Source organism: Apus apus, chromosome 8 (assembly GCF_020740795.1).
Source record: "Apus apus isolate bApuApu2 chromosome 8, bApuApu2.pri.cur, whole genome shotgun sequence".
In the NCBI taxonomy this organism is placed as follows: domain Eukaryota; kingdom Metazoa; phylum Chordata; class Aves; order Apodiformes; family Apodidae; genus Apus; species Apus apus.
In genome coordinates this window covers 15,693,632-15,709,733 of record NC_067289.1, presented here as the reverse complement: position 1 = coordinate 15,709,733, position 16,102 = coordinate 15,693,632, and the positions used below count along the sequence as shown (strand labels likewise).

The 16,102-nt window shown below is 45.1% G+C and overlaps 1 protein-coding gene across 1 annotated transcript in view; it reads left to right on the top strand.

Moving 5' to 3' along the window:
- LPP (LIM domain containing preferred translocation partner in lipoma) overlaps positions 1-16,102 on the top strand; it is a 323,116-nt gene that overhangs the window by 142,493 nt on the left and 164,521 nt on the right. The window contains 1 exon segment of the mRNA XM_051626360.1: positions 8,621-8,730. Within this exon segment, the coding sequence (XP_051482320.1) occupies positions 8,621-8,730 (110 nt within the window).

Here is a 16,102-nt window from a genome sequence, read left to right as displayed (position 1 = left end):
CAACTTGCAGGAAGGTTGACCTCATTACCCAGGGAAATGGTCTAGTTATGGCAGTGTGTTATGTTGTCTCTGTCCTTTGCATGCTGGACAGGCAGAATGGATCCAGTGCTTCCAGATGTTCTGCAGCACGAGTCACTGCTGGCTCTGAGGCTCAAGCCAAGGCTGTGGCACATCTGGTTTCCTCTGACCGCTCAGATTGCAGTTCACTTCCAAAGTGGGGAAACAACACAAACACAGCTATAGGCAAAAATAAGTCCAAGATTGCTTAAAGACTGTTGACTGCAGCTTCCAAAACTTGAGGAAGTCTCTTGTCAGTAAAGAGCTCTGGGAAATGTTGGTCGGTTGTTTTGGGGTTTTTTTGTGATCTGTGCAGTGTGTTTCATATTTCATCACTAGGCACAGAGAGCATTTGGTTGGAGGTAAGAGAGGATGTATCTGAAGAACATAGTCCCTGTCTTCCCTGGCTGCCTCTTCAGGGAAGAAAGCTGACCAAAAAAAATGAATTTGTTTTGATTGTGCCACACAGCAACAATCAGGGAGAATGGAGTGTTAATCCAGTGGCATAGCTCATTTTTTTAAAACTCCTTCACAACAGCCCTCTTTAGTAAATTAATGCAGATGTCAACTCTTGTCAGGAGCTCTTTGCAATGAACAAATGAGTTGAACACCTAAATCTAATAAACAAACAGATAACCCATTTCAGTTCTGTTCTGAGTGAGTGCAACGTTTCCCTCGTTGAGTTGTTTTATGGACCTCTTGAGCTGCACCCGAGAGGGATGCTGTGGGAATGCAGCCCATGTTTCCCCCCTGAGAACAGGGTTTGCTCTTCTGACTTAGATGCCCTAATTTCCAGAGTATTTCCAGTTGTTTGTGTTGAAAGTAGCAGGCTGTTTCCTGTAATTATAAAAAAATCATTTGGAGCTACTTTTGTCCCTGCTATTGGACCTGAGCAGCTGCAATTGAAAGCGGGAGCTCATCATGCTAATCCCTGCACAGACCAAGTAAGACAAACTGTATCCTTAAGTCTATGTATAATCATTGGAGAAAAGACAAAGGAAGGCTTTGCATCCCCATGGAATGAGGTGCAGTGGGACGAGGTGTCATCCCCAAAGTCCTAGAAAAGGTCTATGACAAGGAATGGTACTTAGAGCTTTTCTGTTAATCTTAGGTTTTTTTCTTCCTCCTTCTATTTTAGCACAGATTTTAATTAAAGTTTTACAGTACTGTGGGCTGTTTTTTGCATTGGTTGAACTTTAGTCCTTCACTAAGCTTTAGTAAAAGACTGATTTATTTTTCACTGAGTTCTGATACTAGCAGACCTCCCCTCTAAGCAGATATCAGCGTTAGGGAGAGAACTGTTTTATGTAATGTGATCTAAGTGGGAGCAGAACCAGTTCATTCGTGTCGTGTTTACAAAGCAGGTTGTTGAGTGAAATAAGTCTTCTCTATTGCAGAGAGAAATGCTTTGCCCCAAAGTCATGTGGAAAAATAAGTTGAAGACTCAAAATGCAGCCATGTATCGATGCCTTTGTTCTTAGCAGTGTGTATCTTAGCAGCGTGTAGGATGTTTGGCTGATGTGTGCAGGGGAGAACAGCCCTGCACATGGTTGTACCCCACCCCCTGCCCTGCGACCACTGGGGCTGCAGGAGCATGGGTTGTGTTGCACCAGGAAGGATGGCACGGGTTGATTTCTACAGACACAAGCTGAACAAAAGAGCAGTCTCAAAAAAAGCGCGTTGTTTTCACAATGAGGGGCATCCACTGTGGCGAAGCAGCTGAGATTTTTGCATAATTTGGGGAAGTGAGCCCTTGTTTCCTACGCTTGTGCTAATTACTGCCTTTGGGGTGTTTTGAGAGGGAGGTCAGTGAGTTCGGACGTGAACCAGACGTGGGTGGGATTTTCCCAACTGTTGACCAGAGCTGGAGTGAAAGATCTGTGTACAGGACACTAAAGATAGCATCTGTTAGTGCTAAATCAAGTTGTTCAATGAAAGCTGTATCGTCTGCTGGGAGCCTGGCATGGTGTGCCAATGCTGCTCCTTCCAGTGGTCACAAACTTGTAGGCAATGCAAGGGATCCAGCTCCAGTCCCACCAAAGTACCTGATGATGCCTAGATGATGGTAAAATCCAGCCACCTCTTCAGAGGTGGGAGAAAACAGCTTTTGAGCTGCTGCTCAGCTCAGACCCAAATGTCAAAGCAATCCCCTAGGCTCTCCCCCATGAGGTTCCTCTGTCCTGATCAGAATCTCATCTGCTACTCTTGAAAGCTTTAGTACCTTATTCTGGCTCTAGTAATGCTGGAAGAAATCCAGAGCGATTCCAGCAGAGCTATTTTGGATTTGCATTTGCAGGAGGAACTGTACCTAGAGGTTTTAAGTTAATCGTACGGTCATTTTTCCTCTGTATATTTAACGACCAAAGTTAATTAACATTTGGAAGTTTCACAGGCTGCTACTTTCATTATCTCAGCTAGCTGTGGTAAAAGGCAGCATGTCAGGAGGGTGGTAGTCTGGCTGAAGTTGTACAAATAGGAAAAATGCTGGGAATTGTTTCCAGTGAATCCCAAGGGTTTGGGTAGTTGGATGGTGAGAGGAAGGAGGTTGTGAGGATGCATAAGCTGCCATGGTACACCTTGCCTATTGACCTTACCATGTAGTAAACAAAATTACCAGATGATTGTTGGCTTGTGGGTGGTTTGTTGTTTTGTTGTTTGGGTTTTTTTTTTTTGTAATTTGAAGAGAGCGTTTTAAGCAGGACTGCGATTCGTAGTCCTGAACTGTAGGGGAGTAATGTTCCTGTTCTCCAGCTGGGAGATACTAATTCAACATCTTGTGTTGTAAACACTCACTCATTTTAACTGATTACACCTCCAATGTTCCTCAAATCACTAAAATTACTAATTGCTATTCCTTACACATCAGAGAGTGAATCCTGAATAATTAACCCCAAATAAAATTAGATGAATTGGCCCTTTTAATTAGAATCCCTGCTGCTGTTTGTTCTGAGCTTCCTTTTCTTACTGTTAAGAGACTTTTAGAATGATTAAAACTGTTTAAGACTTAAACAGCCAGTGACCTTTTAATACAATATAAATCCATAAAAGCAATATTTCAGCTAGCAGGTGGTGAAGTAAATTTTCAGTGCAACTACCTGACAGACTCAGTATTCCTTTTTTAAATGCTGAGGATGAAATTAGCCAGTGTGGGATTTTTTTCCTCCCTCCTGCTTATTAATACAGTAGCTGATTAACAAAAGTAGTTCAAATGGTAGGATTAGTGATTGGTATGAGAGTGGTAATTTAAGTAGTGAGTTGGGTTGGTGGAGCTGCTTTATTATAGGAATCATAGGACAATGTGGTTCATTTAGGTAGATTGTGGAGCTGCTGTGTAATGCAGTGGTTTCTCCTGCACTGACTTGGTGTCTGTGACCCCTCACAATGTGGTTTTGACCAAGGATGTGCCAACACAAAGCGTTATTTCCTTCATGTGCTCTTCTAGTCCAGTGGTACATGTTAAATGTAGATGTTACAGGAAAATGTTCATTTTGGGAAACTTAGTAAGAATTATGTTCACACCTAAGAGCCACTAGGTCATATCAGTCTGGGATTTTCTATAAAAATCCTGTGCTGTCACATGTGCAGTATGAAGTTTCCCAGACCACTTAGTAATACTGCAATATTCTGCAGGTTTTTGCAGTGGTTATTGTGGAATACAGTTTCATGGTAGCCTCCATAAAAAAGATTTTAACCAAGTGCTAAACAAATTAGGGTTTAAGTGTGAATCTTAGTTTTTTCAATGTAGATCATCCTCAAATTGCAAACTTTGGCTTTTTGCAGTAGAAGGGAAATACTTGACTGGGCAATGGAAGTGCCTTTATCTGCTCCATGCTTTCCCATATGGAGACTGTTTGGATCAGAATGGAAAGACATCAGTGAGGTTTGCTCCATCACCATTCTTATTCTAGTCCCTATGAGTCAGGGGAGAGCTGTGTTTTTCGGGTGATTCAAACTGATTCTGAACCAGCTTCAGAGTCAGAAATTATCATGATGATGATGAGAAAGGGTTATTTTTGTTTGGAAGAAGAAAAATTAAAAACATCTGGGCATGTAGTCTTTAGATGTCAGCCAGAGATCTGGGAAGACCAGTATGAACCCTGTTTTCTTGGTTGATAGATTTCATTAAGTTATTGTTTCAGGGAAAAAGTGATGTTTTTGCGTTCTTGTGTTTCTGAGGGTTTTTTCCCCAGTCTCTTCTTACTGAACATGTGAGATCTTCTTCATGTCTACACTTTTCAAAGCTGCAAATCTTGATGTCTAAACAACTGTGTCAGTCATGAGTGGAAGCAGTTACTGTGCTGTGGCTGATTTGTTGACTGGTAGATATATCTCCCTGAATACAAAGGCTTGAGACATACACGCCTCATCTTGCAAAAACCTGAAGAGCACTTCACATTTTAAAGGTTAGATTGTGAGAAAGGTGCTTGGTGCATGAGACAGGATGTTTTTCTCAGCTTGTACTTGTACCCAGAAGGCATCAGGCAGCTAATGGCAATGTAAGAGCTTCTATTGAGCCTGACAGGCTCATGCTGATGTAAGCATCTCTTAAGGCTTTGAACAATTTTTTATTTATACATTTGAGAAGTCTAATAATGAATCATCTGAATCTCCTTTGAGGGAAGATTTGGGTTGGGAAGTAGGGTAAAACTTTGCAAATGGATCTGCATGACACAGGTTTGGTTGGAGCCAGAAGCTGGGCTATGGCTTGGGAGACGTCACTACTGCTTATGGCTCTGCTGTAGTTTCCTAACATAGCTGTGATGGACTGACCTAATTTCTGTCTGATGACTTGACTGTGAAATATGGAGGAGAGCATTACTGGGGCTGACAGCATCACCTCTCGTGGTTGTGCTGGGTGATGCTCTGCTGCAGGAGCGGGCACGAGAGCCGAGGTCGGAGCTCAGAGCTGCGGTTTCACGGCACGTTGCGCCATCGTAGCTGAAATAACCGAGCTGGAGCGTGTGCTGCACCGCGCAGCCCCTTCCTAGGTTGACTCACGGTCCTCACAGCTGTCAGCAGAAGAAACAAGTAGCTGGCGCAACGAGGAGTGTTTATTTTCTCCTCTAAACATATGGTAATGGTAGAGATTTCTCATTTCGAGAGCTGAAGGCAGGCTGTGCCACAGTGCCAGGAGGGGAGCGATGCTACTCCTTGCCTGCAAACTTGCCTGACCCAGGCTGCCTCTGTAGGGGCACTTGCCATCAGAAGGTGGTTTCACCTGCCTTGAAGTACAAATTGCCTCCTGCAGTTGCTTGATGTCTCTCCATCGATGGAGCTCAGTGCAGCTCTCTTAAAACTTGAGTACCTCCAAGTGTTCAGGCTGATACCGGGTGAATGTCAACCAAAATACCAGTCTTGGTGCTGAGCAGCCATCAGTACTAATAAACCTTGTGCCCATTGTATCCCTTATTCATGGAAGGCAGTGAGTTAAATTGGGCAGGAGAGAGTGAGGGCTCAGGGTGGGACATGTCCTTCAACAGTCAGTGGTTAACTCTGGTGTCCCCAAAGCCCCATTTCCCCCTCGGCTGCCAGTGCATCTGTGTGGACCAGAGGACGGTCCCTTCCCCAGAGAGCTCCCCACATAGCTGGCTGGTGCTGGAGGTGGCCAGCAGTGGGTAGCAGTGATATACTCTACCTGTACATGGACTCTTCTGCCTCCTCCTACAGCTTGCCTGACTCTAAGCAAATAAAATCTGTCTGGCTTGCAGATCTTCTGGCATGAGGGAAGTTCCCTAAGATGCAATGGAGCAGTCTTCAGGGAAATGCTACTTAAATGGAGTGTAAGCTTGCTTTCAGCTTTTTTGCTTCCTTTACTCCCTCAAACATAGACCTATTTCTTCTACACATCATCTAAAAGCGTTTGCTGCTCCAGGCACAGATTTTTATCATCTTTACATGCTTCCCTCTCTGCTGGAGGGACACTTCCAGCACTGCCAATAATAATAATAAAGTAACAGCTTTCCCTCCTGCATCCAAGGGAATACTCTTCAGTGAGTGCAGTGGGAACAGCATTGGGACCTATTGCTGTGTGTGGGAAAGAGGAAAGTGCAGTGGCAGAATAAATAACTAAAGCTGTGAAGGAGAAAAGTCCATCTGTTTGCAGAGGACTAGGAAAAGGCCAAACATCTGCAAGGTTCCCCCAGTTCATCGGGCATCTGCTCTCTGCTTCCCAGTATAAAAACCTTCCCATTTATGGGGAGAGCAGAGCCAGCAGCTTATCTGACACAGAGTCAGCAGACCTGGGCTGGGGTGCAGAAAAGCCAGATGTCTCCTACTGCAAAGGGAAGTGGTTACTTCTAAACCCTAGGAAAGGACTCTTCTCTGTTTCTGTCCTTTGCTCCTTTTCTGAATATTCTTGCCAATGTTTGTTTTTTTGGTTGGTTCTGTGTTTGTTTTTTTCTTCTTTTGGGAGGACCCATTCTTCCAAAGTGGCAAAATGGTATTTAGTTTGTGTTTGTTCTAGCAATTGTTGTTTTCCCCTTCTGTCACAGTAATTATTATTTTTCCCTTTTTATACACAAACCCGGTCCCTTTCCCTGTCTCATCCCCTTCAACACGTTTTCTACCTCGATTTTGCTTAAGTGTTTTGAAGGACTGTAATAAAGCAAGAATGTCTGACTAATGGGTTCTGCAGGGAGATGAGTCTTTGGTATTGGAGCTGGGACTCACTGGAGCAACATCATCTGAAATGTATTCTTTGGGAAGTATGTCTCCACTGGAATTGAATTGGTTTGCAAAATCACGTTGGTTGGAGGGTCATTTTCAGAGCAAAGGAGAAAAGTTTACTTAGCACTCAGTCATCCCAGCATTTTTAGTACTAAATGCCAAGATATTAATTTCAAAATATTTATTCTTTTCTTTTTACTGTGTATTGTATTTTGTATTATTTGAAAGAAAAGATTGGATTAATTATAGGGCAAAGAGAATGAAACTGCAGATGTTATTGGACATATTTTATTTTAAATCAATCTTGAGCTCTATAATCGTGAGCCAGTAGGTTTCATGGGATTTTATGTATTAGAGTAACATAGTTGTCTTAAATTAGTTTTCAACATGTTGTTTTCAAACTGTTTTCTAGTATCTGTACTTAGGTTGCTACTTTCTTAGGAATTCAGAGGGGCTTTTTGAGTTCTATCCATGCTTGCTTTGGGGAAAATGGGAAGAAGTTACTTTCATGGGAAATAAGATCCAGGCAGACCCACAGCAAGTAGCATGAAGGTACAGTGCTGGTGGTGACATCCAGCTGGTGCCTGTGCCTGGGATGGGCTCAGCTGGGGCTTTGAACCTGGGCATGGGTGGACCAGAGGACTGCAAGTCCCTAGGGTTTGGCTCAGTACCTCTCTGAGAGGTTTGGACTCTTCTCCTTTGGGGATGGCACTAAGGGTGTCTAGCTGGGAGCTGGTGTGGAAGTGCATGGAGATGTGGAAGATCCATGGAAGGCCCTGTTTCCTCCCCAAAGGGTTAAAACCCTCCAAAAGCAACAGTTCCTATATATGTGAAACACCACTTTTATTCATCTTGGACTTTCATGCCAGATGCTGCACACAGGAAAGCCAACAGCAAACAGCTCTACTTGCAGCATCAGGCTTTATGAGAAGAAATAAAAATATACCAAAGTGATCCAAATTACAGGCAGCTGCCTCCCCAGGAGCCAAATCCAGTGCTAATGGCAAGTGCCATTTTTTCCATCCTTAGGAGGTGCTTTCAGAGCTTGGTGTCCTGCTGCCCTGTGCTGCTCTGTTCTGGTTTTCTCCATTGTGCTCCCGCATCCCACAAAATTCTCAAGGAGAGGTCTCTCATCTATATGGAAAGCTGGATGACTTCACAGCCAAGGTGGTGCTTTGTCTTTACATCAGCACTTTTGGAAGTTTAAGATGAGCAAACTGAAGTGTAGATAAAGTGTAGATGGGCTTGCAGCTGGGCCCTCATGACATGGCTGTTGTCACTGAGAAGAGCCTGTAATCTTCCCAACAGTTCTTTACATGAAACTATGAGGTTCCTATAGGAAGAGGGAGATACAAAGAGCATGGCTGCCTGCCAGCAGCAGGAGATGGACTGATTTCAATTTCAGGCTCTAGCCCTCTGTGTGTTCTCTGCAACAGGGAATCCTTGCTTTTAGGCAATATCTGATGCTTTCTTTAGCAGTGATCAAGAAGAACTGGCATAATTTGGCACACGAGGGGTGTGAATTGGATGGGATCCATCACAAGGCTGGATGTGGGATGTTCATTCTTGCAAGTATTGTAGTTGTCTGCAGCAGGTTTGAGATGCAAGCTTCAGTCTGTGGAGCTTGGTTGTTGCTGCTTTCAGGCTTTGTGGCCAGTCACCTTCTTCTGTGGGGCTTGAGCACCTCTAAATAATTTGGCAACATTAATGAGCTGTCATAGTCACCTCCTGAAGCAGCAAGGGGTGCAGCTGAGCATTTAATGGTTAAAGGATGTGTTAGTTCCTGTGCCACAAAATAGATGGCAGAGCTGTCAGAATTGTGGGGTTCAGCCTTATCATCCATGTAATGATGTGGGGAAATGCTGGTGAGTCTAAGCTCTCCCGTTCTTTCTCCCAGGGGACTTCCTTCCTCCACCTCCACCTCCTGTGGACCTCGGGAACATCACATCATCACAAGGTGCCTTCCCCCCTCCACCCCCCCTGGATGACGTTACTTTCAATGTGCAGGTAAGAAGACAAGGATTTTATCATTTGTGCAGAACTGATCAAAACATTGTGGGAAGAATGGATGATCATAAAATAAGGTGGCAAAGTGCTGTGGTTAGAAATCACATGTCAGGAGCAACCCAGTCAGCTTTAGCAAGCTCTGTTTCCCAAGTAGGGAAGATTTCCATTCAAAACTTGCTGGCCTGTTAAAGGATTTTTCCCATCCGGCTTGAATTAGAAGACTAATTGTCTTGTGTCTTTGTGATGGCAGAGGAGGGTGAAACCTTCCCAGAATGAATTGTTTTCTGGAAGGACTGTCTCCTTCCATGGATGGCAGAAAGGCTTTAGGGCAGTAATATGATCCTAAAAGTACTTTGTTTAGATACCTAAAATTAAGAGAGGCAAATAAGCCCTAGGCCAGGCTCCAGTGATGTCACTGAGACCCTTTTCACCCCCATTTCACTGGCTTGAAGCCTCTAGACTTACTATCTGGATGAAAGTGCAGCTTCTCAGATGCATCAGGTGATGATGGAACGTCCTGTGGGGATAGGGACCTTGATCACCTCTGAAAGGTGTGAACCCCTTTCTGCAGAAATCACCAGCTTGCCTGGAGTGCCAATTACTGTTGTCTTAGACACCTTCAGGGGAAATGTATTCAGGCTGCAGGAACAGGCTGTCAAGATGATCAAGGAGTGAGGAGCTGATCTTGCCAGCAGAGACCAATAGAGTTTGGCTTGTTAGCTGAGCAAAAGGAAGCCTGAGGAGAGGGTATAGTTGCAAGTTTGAAATACATTTGGGCAATAAGCACCAGAGAAGATGAACTGTTTCAGCTCTGGGTGAGTGTTGGTGCAGGAACAGAAGATGCTGAGCTTGCCAGCAGTACCTTTGTGCTGGTGTTTTGGAAGCTTATAAGCACTGAGCCTGTGAAAGGCTTGGAGGAGTCTTCTGGAAGGAACAGTGAGAGCAAAGTAAGTGTGATCTAGGTTTGAGGCTGATCAGAATTGTGTAACCACACAGCCACAGTCAAGCTGTTCTTGATGACCCTGGAAGTTTGTGGCAGTCCTGTGTCCCTTGATTGGCTAGTGAGCAGACATTAAAGAGGATTCAAGAGACCTTAGTTCCTGATCCTTCCACAAACTCTAGAATCAATTCATCTGCTTTGTACCTCTGTAAAAAGAAAACATTTCCCTCCCTGGTGAGCTTCCTGTGATCTCTTGCCTGTGGTGAGATGCTCAGATGCTATCGCAAGGTCTCATCATGGTCCTGCCCTGGGCTCAGCATTACAAGCAGCCTTTGAGAGGGAAGGGGTTAATGAGGATTGCATTTTTCCTTGCCAGGAAAGGCTGCAGCAGTCAGGGATATTAGCCAAGTGTGAGCATGGCTTTTCCCAGCCTTGGGGGAATGAAGTAATTCCCCAGCAAGTGTTGTTCTGTCTCTTATCTCTCTGAGAAGAGCAGACCCCATGGGAGCAGGGGAGCTTCCAGCCTGCCCTGGGAAGCAGCGCAGCAGCCAGCTCCTGGGCAGGGCAGGCGCTGCCTGCACAGCTGCTGCTTAGGAGCCTGGCAGTGGGAAGGGCTCAAGGTGCCTCACAGGTCAGGCTTCCCCTGCCAGGTTGCCAGAGGAGGGGACCTTGCCTTGTTTATTGAAAGGGGGCTTGTGTCTCCAGCTCCTCATCCCTCCCTCCTGCCATCAGTCCAAAGATGTGCCTGAGCCACTCGGGGCTAGCAGTGGGATGTGCCCCTTGGTAGAACCACCTGACAGGACAGGTGTTCCCTGCTGAGCTCCTGCAACTGCTGTTTGTCACAGTCTTTCTCTCTGGCTTTGGGAAGTTGGGGCTGGAGCCATGTTCACAGCGTTGGGTTTTGGCAAGGAGCTTGGTTAGAGAGAGATTCCTTCATGTGGCATTCCATTTGGAGGGAGGTGAGCCTACCAGTTGCACCCCAGCACTCCTGCCTGTCAGCACCCCCAGATGTACTCTGCATAGCAAATATAGGTCCCCGCCTTTAATCTGTGCTCTCATGTCACCTTTTTAGCCTTCCTTTTCCTTTCCATCCTCTGAAGGAGATCAGGAGCGGACAAAAGCCAAGCTAAGTCAGGAGCCAGCGGGGTCTCATGTTGCAAGATCAGCTCCTTATCTTGCAGGAGCAGCAAAAGCCATGCTGAGGCAAGGCCTGAGGGATGAGGGAAATGGGCAGGTGGTGAGGGAGAAAGCTGCTAATGCCTTTGTGCGTTGAACACAGACATTTTCATTACTCCAGATGGAGGTTCCCATGCTGAAGGAGCAAAAAGGATGGTGGCTGTGTTCATTCTGCTGTGAATCCTTTCTCTGCCCTTGGGACATGGTTGCCTGAAGGCAAGGATCTGATGAGCATGTGTTGGATTGGGATCCAGCAAGCTAAAGTCAAGCCTGATTCCACTCTCTGTTGCCAGACCACTTCATTTCCATGCCTCAGTTTCCCTGTTGCTAAATGTAAGTGCTGGAGCGGATGATGCTGTTCCTGAGCATGGACCAGATCTAAGGCTACTGCCTGGAGCATTTCAGCCCCTGTAGGCCTGGTGTGAGCCCTCCAGATTTACTGCAGAGTTTGAAATGTATCTGTTCCAGATAATTAGCCCTTTTAGAACAGAAATTTCTCTCTGGGTGGCAGATGTCTGGTGACATCTTATGAAATATGTGTCGTGGGGCTCCAGGTAAAACTTCTTATACTAGGTGTTAAGGTGATGAGAGCAGCAGAAAATATACACTTAGTTTATTATCATTTCATGCATTACTGTTAGCAACGGCTAAAAGCTGCACAGAGTATTACAGTTTAAGTTGTAGCTTAAGAGCAGCAGTTAAAATAATAATGCCCATGTTTCATAGGCCTGTTTATCTTTGAATCTCTCTTTGGACAGTGGAACTGGCTACTTAGGATCAGATCCAAAAAGGTACTTTAGTATCTGACTTCCCTTGAGGTGCCCATGCTCTGATGGAAATCAGAGGACTGGGCTGTGAAATACCTTTGCAGTAGATCTGGCATTTTCTTGTAATTTCTGTTTTCCCATCTAGATCAGTCATGTTTGGATGCAGGGCAGGGCAGGAAAGGAGAAGGAAATTTAAACTCTTTTCTTATTAACTGTAATACTTGAAAAGGAAATGTTTGTTTCAAAAAAGAGTGTGCGTTGGGGCTCGGGGGGAGTTGTGTTGGGAAGTTCCCCTTGGGCTGAAATCAGCCGGCCAAGGCAAGGGCTTGTTCCCAGAATGGTGCTGAGGGTGCGGCGGTGGCGTGTTTGACAAATAAGGACATGAGCAAAGAGCCTTTTGCCACGTTGGCTTGGGCTCAGTTTAGAAGAGAGAAACAAAACAAAACAAAACAAAAAACCCTGGACGGGAAGAAAAATGAAATCACTGTTTTTCAAAGGGAAATAGATAGATCAGGAGGGAGGGAGGCAGATTTTAATTTATTTTTTTTTGCCTTCTAGTTTCAAAACAGGCGTTCTGGTAAGGCCAGGGAAAGCACGTAAAAAACTCTCATAAGCAACCTCTCAAACGCCCTGTTTGCTCACAGAGAGGGACCCTCACTCGTGGTGCTGGCAGTTTCTTCCTTCCTCATCAGGCAGGGTTGCTCAGGGATGAGGACAGCACAGTGGTGTGAACAGCTGGTCCCCACCCTGCATCCCATTCTCAGGAAGGCTGGCTCTGAAGCCATGTGTGCTATGGGTGCATCTTGATAAACTGTATTGTGTGGGCTTCAGATCTCCACTAGCTTTGAAATGACCGGTTCTCCTTTAAGAAGAGGTTCAGAGCCCAGCATTTTGTGTCAGGTCAGGCCCTGGCAGGCTCAGAGCAGATGTGACCCTCAGCTGTGGACCTACCAAAGGCCATCCTGAAAAAGCATGCATTTCCCAATTGCCACTCATTATCCACAGGGTCTGATTTTCATTTGGGACCCTACAGATGCTATTGTAACATGGAAAGGAGAGGACTGTATTCAGCCAGGAGATCTCCTCTTTCCCAACAACCCCTGGCTCTTCTCAGCGCTTTTTATTGACAGACCACAAAACACTTTACAAAAGAAATGCCAGTCTCTCTCTGATAAGGAAGCTGAGGCAGGGAAAGTGCTTTGCCTAGGTCACCAGGCTCACCATAGGCAGGCTAAAAATAGGACCCAGATCTCCTGCATCCCGAAGCAATTCTGCCTTCTACATTGCACCACTTCATTGCTGTAAAAACTGTGAATTAATGAGTAAATACCATCAGTGGCTGACACTAGAATGAGTTAGGGATGTACCAAAAAGGATGTGCAGAAGTGGTTTAGGAAGGGATTTAGAGTGAAGAAACAACCAGACTTTGAACAATTGCATGAAGGGTTGATTTAGATTAGATATGAGGAAGGAATTCTTTATTGTGAGACACTGGCATAGATTGCCAGAGAAGTTGTGGGTGCCCCTTCCCTGGAAGGGTTCAGGGCCAAGTTGGATGGGGCTCTGAGCAACCTGGTCTAGTGGGAGGTGTCCCTGCCGATGCAGGGGATTTGGAAATAGATGATCTCTAGCATCCCTTTCAACCCAAACCATTCTGTGATAAAATATTTAATACACCAATTATTATAACTACCTTTGCAAGGAGGGGCTGTAGAGCTGTGCTGTACGTGGGCAGGAGCTGTGCTCATGTTCAGATCTACTGTACTCATGAACCAGGTTGTATCATCCTGTTTTGATACACAGGGTTCAAATTCCTATTGCTAAGGAATTTTGGGTGGAGAAATGCCAAAATGCGGTCTGAAGGCATATGTGCCTTCCTCTGCTAGGCTGTACAGAGGAGACCTGTCCTGCTCCTCCATAGCAGTCGTGCCTGGGAGGAGGTGGGAATGTGTTGATAGATGAGAGCAGTGAGAGCCTCATCCTTGTTACGGAGGAGGCTGCCAGGTATTTGCTGTCTGACTCTCTCCCAGGAGTGGCTGTGGTGCCTCTCCGTGGGCTGTGAGTCACCAGCTAAAGGAAACAGCCCAAATGAAGGAATTTTTCAATTTTTATTTTTATTTTTTTTTTATTCTGGGCACACATTCACAAATAACTGTGGAGGGAAGAGTGTGGGGTTTTGCCTATGGGTGGGGGCTGCCTTGCATAGCACATCTGCTGGGCAGTGTGGTGGCTGGGCTCTGCCTGGGTGCTGGGCTTGCTTGAAATCGCCTGCCTTTCAATCTTTGGAGAAGCCGAAAAGGCCAAAGAGAGCAGAACATGTGTTCAGCCTCCCTCTAGTGCTAGATTTTGTTAATCATCAGGATTATTGGCCGGGGCGTAGGTGCTTGCTGGCGAGGAACATGTGGAACGCGGCGCAGCTCTTGCTGGCGGCAGGGCTGCCTGGCTCCAGGCAAGCAGCAGGAGCTCCCAGTGCCTCTGTAAATAAAGTCATGGTCTGTGTGTATTGCTTGCCATTCAAGATCCAGCTTTTGCAGATTTCTGGGACTCCTAACCTGATTTATTAAAACCCATGTGATAAGCAACTGCCTTTTATCTAAATTGAAGCCGTGTCCAACAGTATAAATAAATTACCTGGTAATCTTAACCCTGTTACTCAAACCTTGGCTTTGCAGGAATGCTTTTGATCTGTCTCCCTTTTTCTGCCTTCCTCGTGTGTTTGAGAAACAGGAATGTGCTGTGCTCTGAAGTAGACCTGAGCAAGTAACATATATGCTCTTTGTATGTTTAAATGCTTACTGGGTCTCTACAGCTCAGTGTTTGCTCCGTGGGTTTCTAAGGCTCTACAGTCAAAAAAATCAGTAAAACTGAGTCCGTATATGTTGATTAATATGTGGATGCATGAGAGATAAAAGCATCTTTTTCTCATATGCATTTATATATACACACTCTATATATTGGCATGAGAAATGCCTAATGAGGGGCACTAAGGAGCAGGTCTCCATGTTATTGGGGAACAGGCATCCACATTTTATCCCTGCTGCTTTTTTATCCCTTTCTGTGGGTAGCATGACCAGTACATCCAGGATCACAAGAGAGAAAAGGAACACTGAGCATTTCTTTCAGGCAGCTCTTGATGCAACCCATCTTATGCGCATATTTGTTTTACAATGCCAAACCACATTCTATTTTAAATCTTTAATGAACCTCTGTTCCCATCTATGTAACTTTCCAATCCTTACCCTCTTCAGAATAGAAAAAGATGCTTATTATAAACCACAAATTTTCCTGAAAGGGTAAACTGGAAAAGTTTTAATTGTAGAGCGTAAGCCTGCCATTCATCTCTCCGCCTGGCTATTAATATCTTGGCAATGTTATAATGCAATGCAGCCTTTAATAGCTAAACCTCTCGGCAAGGACTACAAAGGAAGCAAGGAACCAAACAGTTAATTGTGCTTATTATTTTCATCATGCAGATTACTGTGTTATTTAATGTATTTGTTATGTTGTTATTTAATATAGTAACACAGCGCTCAGGATGTGCCGAGACCTGTGCTGGTGCACACTTGTGTCTTCTTTGGGAGGAGGGTTGTGACTGAGGCTGGGAGACACTTTAGGAGATGGAGCAGAGCAGCTTTTGATAATCTGCCATGGAGAGGGTGATGAGGTGAGGGAGCTGAAGAAAGTTAAAAGCCTAATACAGATCAGATGTAGCTAAGGGCATGGGACTGTCTAAAAAGTTGCGATAAGAAACAGAAAGGTCAGATATTGTCAAACTAATACTATCCCAGGTTAAGACGCAGGGCAGTGTTATGCCTGTGCCAGCTTGGGTCCAAAACAGAAGAGCTGTGGTCCCCTAGTGCTGTGCCTAAGGTTTCAAGCCCTGGTGGGCACCTCCTGGCTCCCGTAGGTACATCTCTTTGTGGGACAGCGGAATTGGGTTCAGTGCGGGCACCTGCAGAGGGGTTCATCTGTAACCTGGATTATCTACCCGTGGATAGTAGAGGCATGGGTGTGGAAAGTAATACGGGAGGCATGGAGAACATGCAGAAAAAGCAGGCAGTTTTATCATGTCAGAGCTGTAAGTGGCCTATGACAGACAAAAAGGAAGCAAAACTATAATTGTGTCCAAGGTAGAGTTATTTAAGCAGTGGGAAAATAAAAGATAAGGTGTGGGAATTCTCCCATCAGAGTAGATGAGCTGAGTGACAGAAGAGAATGAGATAACACGATCAGAATTGAGGAAATTTCCATTCTTCTCATTTGACTGCTCTTCAAATATTCAGTGAGATTAGCAGGTCCTGGGAAAGATCTCTTGCAAAATCAGTTGCTTCTGTGTCAAATCCTGGGAAGCCTGTGTTGCATTAGGGAACTGTAATGCAGTGGTGAGACTGAGACAAACAGACTGTCAGTAGCAAGAAGGGATTCTAAAAATTACAGCAGACAAATTATTACACCTTTTCTATTAAGCTGGCTGGGATTGCAAAATGTG